Below are 10,778 nucleotides of genomic sequence, written 5' to 3'. Positions count from 1 at the left end.
TTTTCTCTCGTCCCTACCCAGATACTCCTTTCTTCATCGTTTGTGCCACGATACCCACGCCGCCGCACGACTCTTCACATCAGCAAAGAGCAATTCGGCGCATTCCTCGCGAAAATTCATAGGTAGACTTTCAGATGTCGACGACGTTAACGCAAGAGTTCCATCAAGAACGTTCGTGTAATTTTCCAATAGTGGAAGTCCTCGGAAAATCTACCGGATCTGGCAGCTCGGCACCATTGCCCCCATCTGTCAAAATCATGGATACCATGATAATGGATCTATCCGTTTGTGTTCCCGAAACTCAAATTGAGCCCTATGAGACCATCTATCAGACGCCTGTATAATACGCGCGACAGGCAAAATATCCGCCGGCATGGAATCCACCGGAGTGCTCCGCTAAAGCAACTCATCATCCTCGCAAAGACTTCCGCCGGAAAGCTTACCTTTTGATCGCAGGTCGGCTTACTCAGGGTGTAAGTATCGTGACACAGCTGTATGATAGCTTTATAAGCTCGATGCAAAGACACCCTCAACTTTTTCATCATATATTCCCGCGATCATCAACTCGTAAACAACCCTCATTAACTTGAAAACTAAGTCCCATTAACTTCAGTAACCATCTCCCAGGCCTATTCACCCAACCTGGTTTCCAAACTCAACGACCGCAACATCTTACACCACCAACAAACCAACATGCCTCGCCTCGCCTCAAAAGTCTGCATAATAACAGGCTCCTCCTCCGGCCTCGGCCGCGCCATAGCTCTAACCTACGCTGCCGAAGGCGCTCACATCGTCTGCGCAGATCTACAACCCACAGCCCGCGCCGAGGTCGAGTCCGAAGGAATCGCCAACACAGACGACCTCATCCGCCAGAACGGCGGCAGGGCCATCTTTGTAAAAACGGACATGACGAAACCCGAGCAAGTCCAGAATCTAGTCTCAAAATGTGTTGAGGAGTACGGCAGACTCGACGTGTAAGTCTTTCCCTCTCCCACCTCACAGCGCTGGGCCTAGGTTACCAACACCCCAAAAAGCCTCGTCAACAACGCCGGCATCTCCCTCGAAGCAGGCCGCCCGCCACTCGGCATCCACGAAACCCCCCTCGAGACCTGGAACGTCACAATGTCCGTCAACGCCACCTCCGTCTTCCTCGGCTGCAAATACGCCATCGCGCAGATGCTCACCCAGCCGCTGCTCCCCTCCGGCGACCGCGGCTGGATCGTCAACGTCTCGTCCATCTTCGGCCTCGTCGGCGGGCGGCACAACATTTCGTACGCGGCGTCCAAGGGCGCCGTGTCGAATCTGACGAGGCAGGTCGCGATGGACTATGCGGAGGCGAGGATCCATTGTAATGCGATTTGTCCGGGGTGTAAGTGCTTTCTGTCTTGTGTGGGCTGAGTGAGGCGACTGACGAAGGGGAGTAGATGTCAAGACTGCGATTTTCGTGAACACGGTCAAGACGCTTCATAGTCCGGAGGCGATTGCCAAGCAGCACCCTTTCCGCGGCGTGGGTACGCCGGAAGATATTGTTGGCGCGGCTGTGTTTTTGGCGAGTGATGACGCGAGATGGATTACTGGGATTTGCATGCCTGTGGACGGAGGCTATACCGCGCAGTAGACGATGATCTACGGACACGGCTCACTGAATGACGAGAACGATAAAGCATATAAATCGGAACTTTTAGCATTTACCGTTTGAAAATGTCACACTCTACACGTCTATTCCTCCCGTGAGCGTCCCTGATTCTCAATAGCCCATAGCTCGCCAAAACGGCTCCCCTCCGTCTCCACAAGCTTCCTCGGGCTGCCCGTCTCCACAACCCGCCCCTTATCCATCACAATAACCGCATCGAAAAAGTCCATCACCATATCCAGCCGATGCGAGACCATGACGATCGTGTACCTTCCAAACTCCTCCTTGATAATCTCCTGCATCAGCCGGTCCGTCGCGTGGTCGACGCTCGAGCTGACCTCGTCCAGCAGCAGGATACCACCGCTGCGCCGCTTGGAGCGCGCGTCCTTGACGCGGCGGCGGAGGATCGCGCGCCCGAGGCTGAAGAGCTGTTTCTGCCCCGCCGAGAGGCTGTCGGCGGTCATGCCCTCGTGCAGACCGCCGCGCTCCTCGACGAAGGTGGAGAGTTGGACGGTGCGTAGGACAGAGAGGCATTCTGCGTCCGTGGAGGCGTCGAAGGGGTCGAGATTGGATTTGATGGTTGTGCCGTCGGGGAGGAAGACGGCGTCTTGGGGTACGGCGATGATGCGTCGGCGGAGGGTGGCGCGGTCGATGCGGTGAAAGGGGGTGTTGTCCATTTCGATGTTTTGTGAACAGCTTGGGAGGGGGTCGAGGAGGCGGAGAAGCAGGAGAATGAGGGATGATTTGCCGCTGAGGTGTGTTAGTGGGTGGGTAATGTGATGGGAATCAGTTGACTTGCCTTCCTGTGCGGCCGCAGAGGGCGACCTTTTGACCAGGTTGGATGGAGAAGGTGAGGTCTTTGAGGGCTAGGCTTGGTGGGGTGCTGTCGCCATCGAGAGTCTTCCCTTGGTCATTGCTATAATTTCACGTTAGCTTGATTCAATGAGAAGGTGGGTTTAGCTTACTTATACGACGCTGAGACGCCCTTTAGCTCGATGCTGCCATTCTCCGGCCACTCCTCAGGGGGCTCAATGTCCTCACCCTCAAGACTCTCAGGCTTAACCCTTTCAGAAAATGTCTTGATACGAGCGACGGCGCCAATGGAGGTTTCCAATTGGGTGTAGAAACGAATGAGGTAAGCGATGGTCTCGCCCCACGACATGAGCGTGACCAGGGAAGCGCCAGTGAAGCCAGAGTTTGCCCTCAGTTGAGTAGCCAGGGCGACGAGAACGACGGCGATGCACGCGACCATGAGATGCATCGCCACGACAAGCCACTGCTGAATCATCGCAAGGAGGTACGCCGGACGTTGGGAGGTGTCGAGGAGGTACTGGTTGTGTGCAATATCCCTACCTGTCCAACCGAAGGCGCGGATTGTGGCAACTCCCTTGATGGTGTCGAGGAAGTGGGTGCTAGACTTGGTCAGCATATACGATAGTTAAAGGTGAGGCTTTTGCTGACTAAAGTGGACTCTTGGACTCTAGATCCAGTAGACGAAGCTGCCGCGAAGTCCTCAGATAGAACTTTTGGATGATCCAGCAAAGCCCGATGACGAATGGGTAGCTGATAGACATGTACGGCGACGCGACCGCAATAACTGCTCCCATCGCCACTGCATCAAAGCCGGAGATAACCGCATTGAGGAGGGCGTTGGGCAGCTCGTTGTCAATGAGGGTCATATCCTGCGAGAAGAGGTTGGTGACGACGCCAGAGTCCGTGTTGGTAAAGAAGCTGAGTGGAGCGTGGATGACCGTATGTAGAGCCTGTTGATGGAGGATAGTGCCTGAGGAGGAGGTCATCCAGATGATTTGGGCAACACCGGCAACCAAGAGCGAAAGAAGCTGCAGAACCTTGAAGAAACCGAACAAGCCAGCGTAGTAAGCGCTGCTCTTGTGGAGAGTGTCTTCCGTCCAAAACTTCATCCAGATCGTGGGGAAAGTGTTCCAGAGGGAGTAAAAAGCGCAGCCTACGACAAAGATGGTGACGGCGTAAAGATTGAGACTCCTGAAGTAGTGGACATAGACCTTGAAGTCTCCGGTCTGTCTCGACTTCTCCATCAACTCTGCAGCGACAGCTAGCGGGCGCTTGGGTTTCGAGGACGACGCTGCTTTTTCTTGATCGGCGGGGATGTCGCTGGAGACGGACTCCGTGTCGGAGTCTGTGCCGGTGACGCCAAGACTGGCAACGTACTTCTTGTCCTTCATCAGATCAGAGAATGTGCCCTCTTCGACCATCGTGCCATCTGCGCCGAGAGCAATGATGTGGTCGGCCAGGGGAAGATACTTGACAGCATGCGTGCACAGAACAGCCGTGGCTCGGCGGCGGCGAATGATGCCGTCCAGTCCGAAAACGCGGCGGAAGACTTCGCCGGCGGTATCATTGTCGAGGCCACTGAGGATGTCGTCGAAGATCATGAGATCGCAGTTGAGATAAAGAGCGCGAGCAAGAGAGACGCGCTGCTTTTGTCCGCCACTGAGCATGATGCCATTGCTTCCAATCTTCGTGTCGTCGCCATAGGGGAGTAGGAGAAGATCAGTCTGCAGCATGCACGCTTCAATGATCTCGTCATATCTCGCTTGTTTGAATGTGGAATAGCCGACGATATTGTCCTTGACGGATCCGTTGGATAGGAATGGAGTTTGCTCGCAGTATCCGATAGCTGCGTTCCGTGAGGGCACAGAGACGAGACCACTGCTGTGCGGCACCTCTCCGAGGAGAACTTTGCAGAGGGTAGACTTGCCAGATGCAACGGGGCCGACGACGATGGTAAGCTGAGATGACGGGATCGTGGCTGTGATGTCGCGAAGTACCATCTTGTCCGAAGTCCACCCAAAGCTGCCGTCCACGATGTAGATGGACGGGGTCGAACCCTTACTCTCGGAGCTCTGCCGTCTGTCCTTACCAACGGGGCTCAAAGGGATGCCCTCCGTGTCGTCTCCAAACGTGGTGTCTCCGGATGATCGGTCTATCGACGGGCGGGAAGACTGGCGGAAGTCAACACGAGAGTCCGCTTCGAGGAACTTCTGGATGCGGTCGAGACAGGTGAAGCCGGCGACGACGGCAGGGACCATCTGGAAAAGCTGGCCCAGCGGTGCATTGAGGAGGACCAAGAACGAGAATGATGTGAAGATTGTGGTGGTATCCAAGCGCGAGGCGGCGAAAGCAAAAGTAATTGCCGGGGAAATCATATTCGGTGCGAGCGCCGCGAGAGCAGTGATGATGAGCATCCATCGGAACTGGGTACCGTAGTGGATCTCTTCGACACGCATCTTCTGTACGAATTCGGCGACAGGCGATGTGATGCCCGAGATGCGCAAGTACTTCATGTTGGAAATGACGTTGGCGGTGAGACCAACGCGTTTTTGAATCTGTGCCATCCATCGAGCCTGGCGCTCACCAGTCACTTGGGCGACAAGGACCGTCACACCCGTGCAGACCAGAATGACGACAATAGGCGCGAGAAACGAGATACCCAGCTGGCGCTCCAACAGCCAGCAGCCGAGGGCAACTTCAATAAGATTGGCCCAAAATTCATGGAGCCCGTAGAAGCCGCGGATAATGCGCTCGGTGTCGGTGCTCATCAGCGTCACCGCGGCAGCATCCCCGGCAGCGGTGATGTCGGCCTCGGTCGTCTTCTTGTAGATGACCGCTGACAAGCAGCCGCGCGACATGTAAAGAGACCGTTGTGAGAAGTAGTTGTACAGCGCAGTTGAGACGGCGATACCAGTGTAGATCATGACAGCGGCACCGATGAGGCCATATCCAGTGCTTTTCGGCGCCTCGGGGTCCTGCAGGTATTCCAGCAGGGTCTGGATGAAGAAGGGCTGGCTGAAGTTGAATCCGATCAATGCGATTCTCGGCGCGACTGGAAGAAGTAGCGGGACTGCAAGAGCCTTGCCGAGAGCCCTCGCAAGACCATATTTCTGACCGCGATAGGTGCCTTTCTCCAGCTCCTGGTCCAGGGTGATTTGCATCGTCTCGGCAATCATGCCTTGGTCGAGGGAGTACAAGTCGCGGACTGAGAGGACGTTGCGGTATCCGTGAAGGAAGAGGCGATTGAGCCACCAGTATACTCCAAGACTGAAGAGGCCGCTCGTTTCCTCAGGGCTGTGCTCGCTTGCCGTCCACCGGATCCATCGCGTCTTTCTCTGTGCCTCGATGAGGAGGATCACAATCTTCACAACCAGCGACGCGGTGAAGAGCCTGGCGAAGAGTTGGGTTGAGAATGTCCTGGCCATCAGCCAGGACGTTCGAGTTTGAGCGATGTCGAACAGAATTTGGAGGAACACGTAGGCTGTCAACAAGATCGACGGCCTCGGGGCTCTTGAGTGCTCGGCGTAAGACAGGCCCAGCATGAACAAGGCTGCGACGAAAGCGAGAGCTGACGCTGACACGGCGAAGCCATCAACGCGCGAGCCATTGTTTGTTGTCTGAAGAACGAGAAGAACAAATTGGAGCGTCGCAAAGACGGTGATCGTTGCCTATATACCTTATTAGATTCTCACGTGAAGGTCATCCTTCATCGGTTTGTTCATCACGAACCAGTTTAATCGCCTGAATGCTTTTGGCGCCCACGATCCGCGGTTTCCTAGCCAAATATGCGATGCGGGGTAATGAAAGAGCAGCAAAGACGGCTGCAGGAATGATGGCTAGAAATATCCTCTCAAATCGGAGGGTGAAATCGAAGTTGCCTCGACACCCTTGGACGCCGGGCCCGAGGGAGTCGTCGTTGAGACACCTCGAGCTCATGGTGGGGTGTGCCTTGGCGCGACGGCCGCTAATGTAACTCTACCACGACCGTACCGGGCTCGTGGGATTCAGGGTCCAAGTCTGATTTGAACTCGCAGCTATACAGAAGGGCGAGGTGACTTGGCTCAACGATTGACAATTTAAAGACAAATTGACCTGGACCGAAGGAATGGAGTCAGCCGCGGAGGGGGCTTGTCAAATAAGCTTAATATTGATATCGGCGAGGATGGTACCGAGGATGACGGTGCTCGTTGACTCACGTATGTGAGTGCCAGGGAGGGACCCCGGGGGCGGAGGAACCGGCGGGACGAATCTCACGCGCGGTCTGTAATACCATGTTGACGAGGCCTGATCAACGTCGACATAAGTGCCGCTTGGCTGGGCCTCCCGGCTGCGCTTGTCCGGGCTGCAGAACTGTGGCGTCGCGGCCATTTAGAGTCGCAACAAAGACGCGCAATGCTGTTCACAGTAATTTTGCTGGAAGCAGAGCTCTTGGCAAGGGTACGCTGGCGGAGCTCGCAGGTCCAGACGTTGGCTCGAAATTCTATGTGAGTGGTTCGGCCGCGAGTCTGGCTTTTCGCTGCCAGCTGCAATGGATTGTGGCCCGGGACGAGTACCAACATAAGCGCGAGGACAGAATAGGAAGGTCGTTAGCCATGGGTTTGGCGAGTTGGAGAAGACGCTTCGGCGGGGTAGCATGGGAGTGCCTGTTCAGTCGAATGAGATCGGAGCGGTTCCGCTGATTAGGCAAACCGATGCGCCAGGATAGCAGTGTCGTTGGTGCCGGGACCCATGATAGCACGTAATGCGTCGAGAGGACTTCTCAGGCGGCTGAAAGCTTCGAGAGATCTCTTAGAGCATGTTCCTGGCCTCGACAAAGCTCCTTCATCTCGTAGACAACCCAATTTCCAGTGGTCTGTGATCGAGTACGATAAACATCCAGCGCGATTTGCCGCCTCCGTTTGAATCTCTCCGCTATCGTCCATCCCTAGTCGCCTAACACCAGAACTTCCTACCAGGATAATTGCGGCCGTCGTTGGCTCTGGAGGGGCCGCAACAAGGCAGCGACATATCCACTTTGCCGGAGTCTCCATGTCAGTCGGGTAATCTTCACGCCGTGTATGACCGGCGACCAGTTGTGATGAGCGAGTGTCATCGCTGACGAAGCCGACCCATTCGATAAAAAGAATGGGAGTCACACATGGGCGTGATGGGCAAACGGTGAAGGTCGACGCGTCTTCTCAGTGCGTCGGGTGGTTCTCTGGAAACGAAACTGCTGACGAGGCCGGCAACGTTCGCTTTTGAAATCATTAGGCGAGTCCCGATCGACGTTGGACTGGGACCCAGAGGGCTGGTATTCGGTAAGCCAGTCCGCGTTCTTTATGTTTCGATGGACGCTTCCAAACTTGTACCATGGGTCCCTGGGCTGGTCTTGTCTGTTGGGCCATTTTCAGTTGATTGGGGTGGTTAGGTGCTGGGCGCGGGTGATTGCGGATGATGAACAGTGGCCGGGAATTATCCGGAGCAACTGATGGGTTACATAAGCAGCAACGACAACACCGCCACAGCCATTCAACTCCAGCCTCGAGTTCTCTCCCGCAAGCCACACCTTCCTTCCCCACGTCCAACACCAAAATGGAGAGACCAAGTCCCCCGCACGTCACAGTGCTGTCAGCTGCAATCAGCTGGTCCATGTACAGCGCTACCTTTCCCTGCAGATTCTGTCCTAGCAGGAGGCACGGAACGCTGGGCACAGTGACAAGGCCCCGACCTTGGAAGTCTGGCAGCCCACATTGTGTCATTCTCCGGCCGGCACCGCTGTCGGAGTGGACGAACGGGGACGCTGCCACGCTGCCACCAGCCGCCAAGCGTCCGCCGTCAGACGATGCATGACAACCCGAGGCCGAGGCAGACACACGTCCAAAAAGCCAAGCATACGTGTTGGGCCGAGCTGATCTTTGCGTTGCGTTTTGAAGGTGGACTGATTTTTTTGAATCTGGATCTGGGCTTTTTTTAAAAAGGAAGCGGCAAACAGACAGTCGAAAAGCTTCCCCGACAGTTCTTCAAGCCAAAGCAGAAACACCGAGAGCCACCACATCAGTCATTCATCCGTACACCACGTCCGGGCGTTGATTCATCCCAGCTGCTAGGTTGAAAGGATTACGACCCCCGCTATCGTTGCAAATCAGACCGAGGACATCGTCAAAGACGCAGGAAGGAAGGGAGAATACGCACACACGACAGACGGGCCATCAAAGAAGCCTGACTCGACAAAGAGAGGAACACCACTCCTGGAAACCGCCAACTCGAAAGACAGCAACGAGCACATCCGCCCACCATGTGCATCGTCCTCCTCACCACCGCCCACCCGGACTACGCCCTCATCGTCATCGACAACCGCGACGAGTTCATCCTGCGTCCCACCTCCCGGCCGCACTGGTGGACCCATCCCTCGGGCGCCGCCGTCCTCTCCGCCCGCGACCTCCAGCGCGAGGAGAAGGGCACCTGGCTCGGCGTCACCAAGACCGGCCACCTCGCCGTGCTCACAAACTACCGCGAGACCGATCTCGGCGACGCCACCCACCCCATCCACGCCGCCCGCAGCCGCGGCGGCATGACCAACCACTGGCTCGGCTCCGACCCCGCCGAGCCCGCCCCGGCCTCCGTCGCCGACCTCGTCAAGGACGGCGGCGTCAAGGGCGTCGGCGGCTTCTCCATGGTCGCCGGCAAGCTGAAGCGCAAGCGCGGCGAGGATGAGAAGCCCGCGCGCGCGCTCGAGGGGATCGCTATTGTGTCGAACCGCTGCGACCAGCTGGAGGACGTGCCGTGGATCGCGGAGAAGCGGGGCGAGGTGTACGGGCTCAGCAACACGGTGTACAACGACCCCAAGCCGTGGCCGAAGGTGGAGCTCGGGAAAAAGCTCGTCAAGGAGGCGGTTCAAGAGGCGGTCGACAAGAATCTGGACGAGGATGCCCTGGCCGAGCGTCTTCTTTCTGTGCTCGACACCGACACGCTGCCCAAGCATCCGGATATGAGCCTGGCGGATTACATCAAGGAGCTGAAGCAGAGCATCTTCGTGCCTGCCATCGGCGATGAGAGCCACCGCAAAGCGATGGCGGACGCGGTAGCGAGGGGACCGGGGCATTTCGCAACGGATGACCAGAAGGCAGCCGAGAGTTTGCAGCTGGGCGAGCGGCCTGACCCGCCGACGAAGCCTAACCTTGGCTTCGAGGTAGGGCTGTACGGCACGCAGCGACAGACCGTCATTATGGTCGACTGGGACGGCAATGTGTCGTATCGGGAAAGAGCGCTGTGGGACGGCAACGGCAACCCCATCGAAAGGGGAAAGGGCGACGAGGTTTTCCGCTTCAAGATTGAGGGATGGGAGAGCTAGAGACGCGGTCTAGGGAAGGTTTCATCTAGAGTAGAGTTTGCATAGGCTGGTGCGTGCAGTTGGACGCTCTTGCCGTGCATCGTGGTGAGAAAGGCCTGATGAAATGAGATTCATGAACAGCAGCCACGTACAAATGATGCAATGCGAGGCTACCTGAACGCAAGAGACCGACTATTCTCGCTCTGTATAAGTGACTACGTTTCCCGTATTCTCGGCCACTGCGATTTATGGACCAAACACTGGCCGAACTTCTCTTACTGGTTTACCACTCCCGTGCAACTTCTCGCTGGGCGAGCTATAGTTACGCAGATTCAGGATATCCATGGATATCAATGGCGTGTCTAAAACAACTGAGTGGTAACTAGATGCTCAAGCGCAAATAAAACATCAAAATGAATCATAGAAGAAAACCCACGGTAAAAGACAAAAAAAGAGTAAAAACAGAATAGATGATAGTGGAAAACTCATAAAGAAAAAGTAAGTAGAGAGAAAACAGAATGAAACAAAAAAGACACGCGGGATAATTGTCCCCTAATGTATCCCTAACAGAGATTGAGAGTAGGAAGTAATGAGAATAACAATAGAGATAGAGACAACAGCATTAAGTAACAACAGCAACAGCAACAAGGGACGACGACAAAGAACGACAACATTAGATAACGACGATAGACGTGACGATGGACGAAGACGATGGACGATGGACGAGGACGAGGACGATGGACGAGGACGATGGACCACGACGATGGACCACGACGAGGGACGACAACGAGAGATGACGGCAGAGGCAACAGAGACGACGGTGAACTATAGTCGATATAATTGCTATGTCACGCGCCATTAAATTAGGCAGTCGCAGCTCCTTCAATTGAGGATATAGAGAATAGATACAGAAGGCACTTAGAGACGTGATGTCTGTTGTTGTTGACCATCACGAGAGTTCCTGCCGTGTGTGAGGCAGATGCGCACCTTCCGCATATTATCATCCGTACCTTCCTTCCTTCC

General features: G+C 55.5%; 4 protein-coding genes across 4 annotated transcripts; 2 read left to right on the top strand and 2 right to left on the bottom strand.

Moving 5' to 3' along the window:
• Positions 1–693: 693 nt before the first annotated feature.
• On the top strand, positions 694–1,618 carry COL26b_006111 (uncharacterized protein; the record flags this gene model as incomplete). The annotated part of the gene is made up of 3 exons (XM_053178935.1): positions 694–974; positions 1,035–1,348; positions 1,425–1,618. The coding sequence occupies 3 exons, from the start codon at positions 694–696 to the stop codon at positions 1,616–1,618; spliced, it is 789 nt and encodes a 262-aa protein (XP_053037061.1).
• Positions 1,619–1,719: 101 nt separating this feature from the next.
• On the bottom strand, positions 1,720–2,310 carry COL26b_006110 (uncharacterized protein; the record flags this gene model as incomplete). The annotated part of the gene is made up of 1 exon (XM_053178934.1): positions 1,720–2,310. One exon carries the CDS (start codon positions 2,308–2,310, stop codon positions 1,720–1,722), a length of 591 nt encoding a protein of 196 aa, XP_053037060.1.
• A 109-nt stretch (positions 2,311–2,419) lies between these two features.
• Positions 2,420–6,156, bottom strand: COL26b_006109 (uncharacterized protein; the record flags this gene model as incomplete). The annotated part of the gene is made up of 4 exons (XM_053178933.1): positions 2,420–2,549; positions 2,599–3,045; positions 3,095–6,114; positions 6,139–6,156. The coding sequence occupies 4 exons, from the start codon at positions 6,154–6,156 to the stop codon at positions 2,420–2,422; spliced, it is 3,615 nt and encodes a 1,204-aa protein (XP_053037059.1).
• Positions 6,157–8,720: 2,564 nt separating this feature from the next.
• Positions 8,721–9,776, top strand: COL26b_006108 (uncharacterized protein; the record flags this gene model as incomplete). Its single annotated transcript, XM_053178932.1, has 1 exon — positions 8,721–9,776. One exon carries the CDS (start codon positions 8,721–8,723, stop codon positions 9,774–9,776), a length of 1,056 nt encoding a protein of 351 aa, XP_053037058.1.
• Positions 9,777–10,778: the final 1,002 nt, after the last annotated feature.

This window comes from Colletotrichum chrysophilum (genome assembly GCF_026319265.1).
Source record: "Colletotrichum chrysophilum strain AFK26 chromosome Unknown scaffold_44, whole genome shotgun sequence".
Lineage (NCBI taxonomy): Eukaryota > Fungi > Ascomycota > Sordariomycetes > Glomerellales > Glomerellaceae > Colletotrichum > Colletotrichum chrysophilum.
Note: the sequence above shows the minus strand (reverse complement) of the source record. Positions and strands in the feature narration are given on the sequence as shown.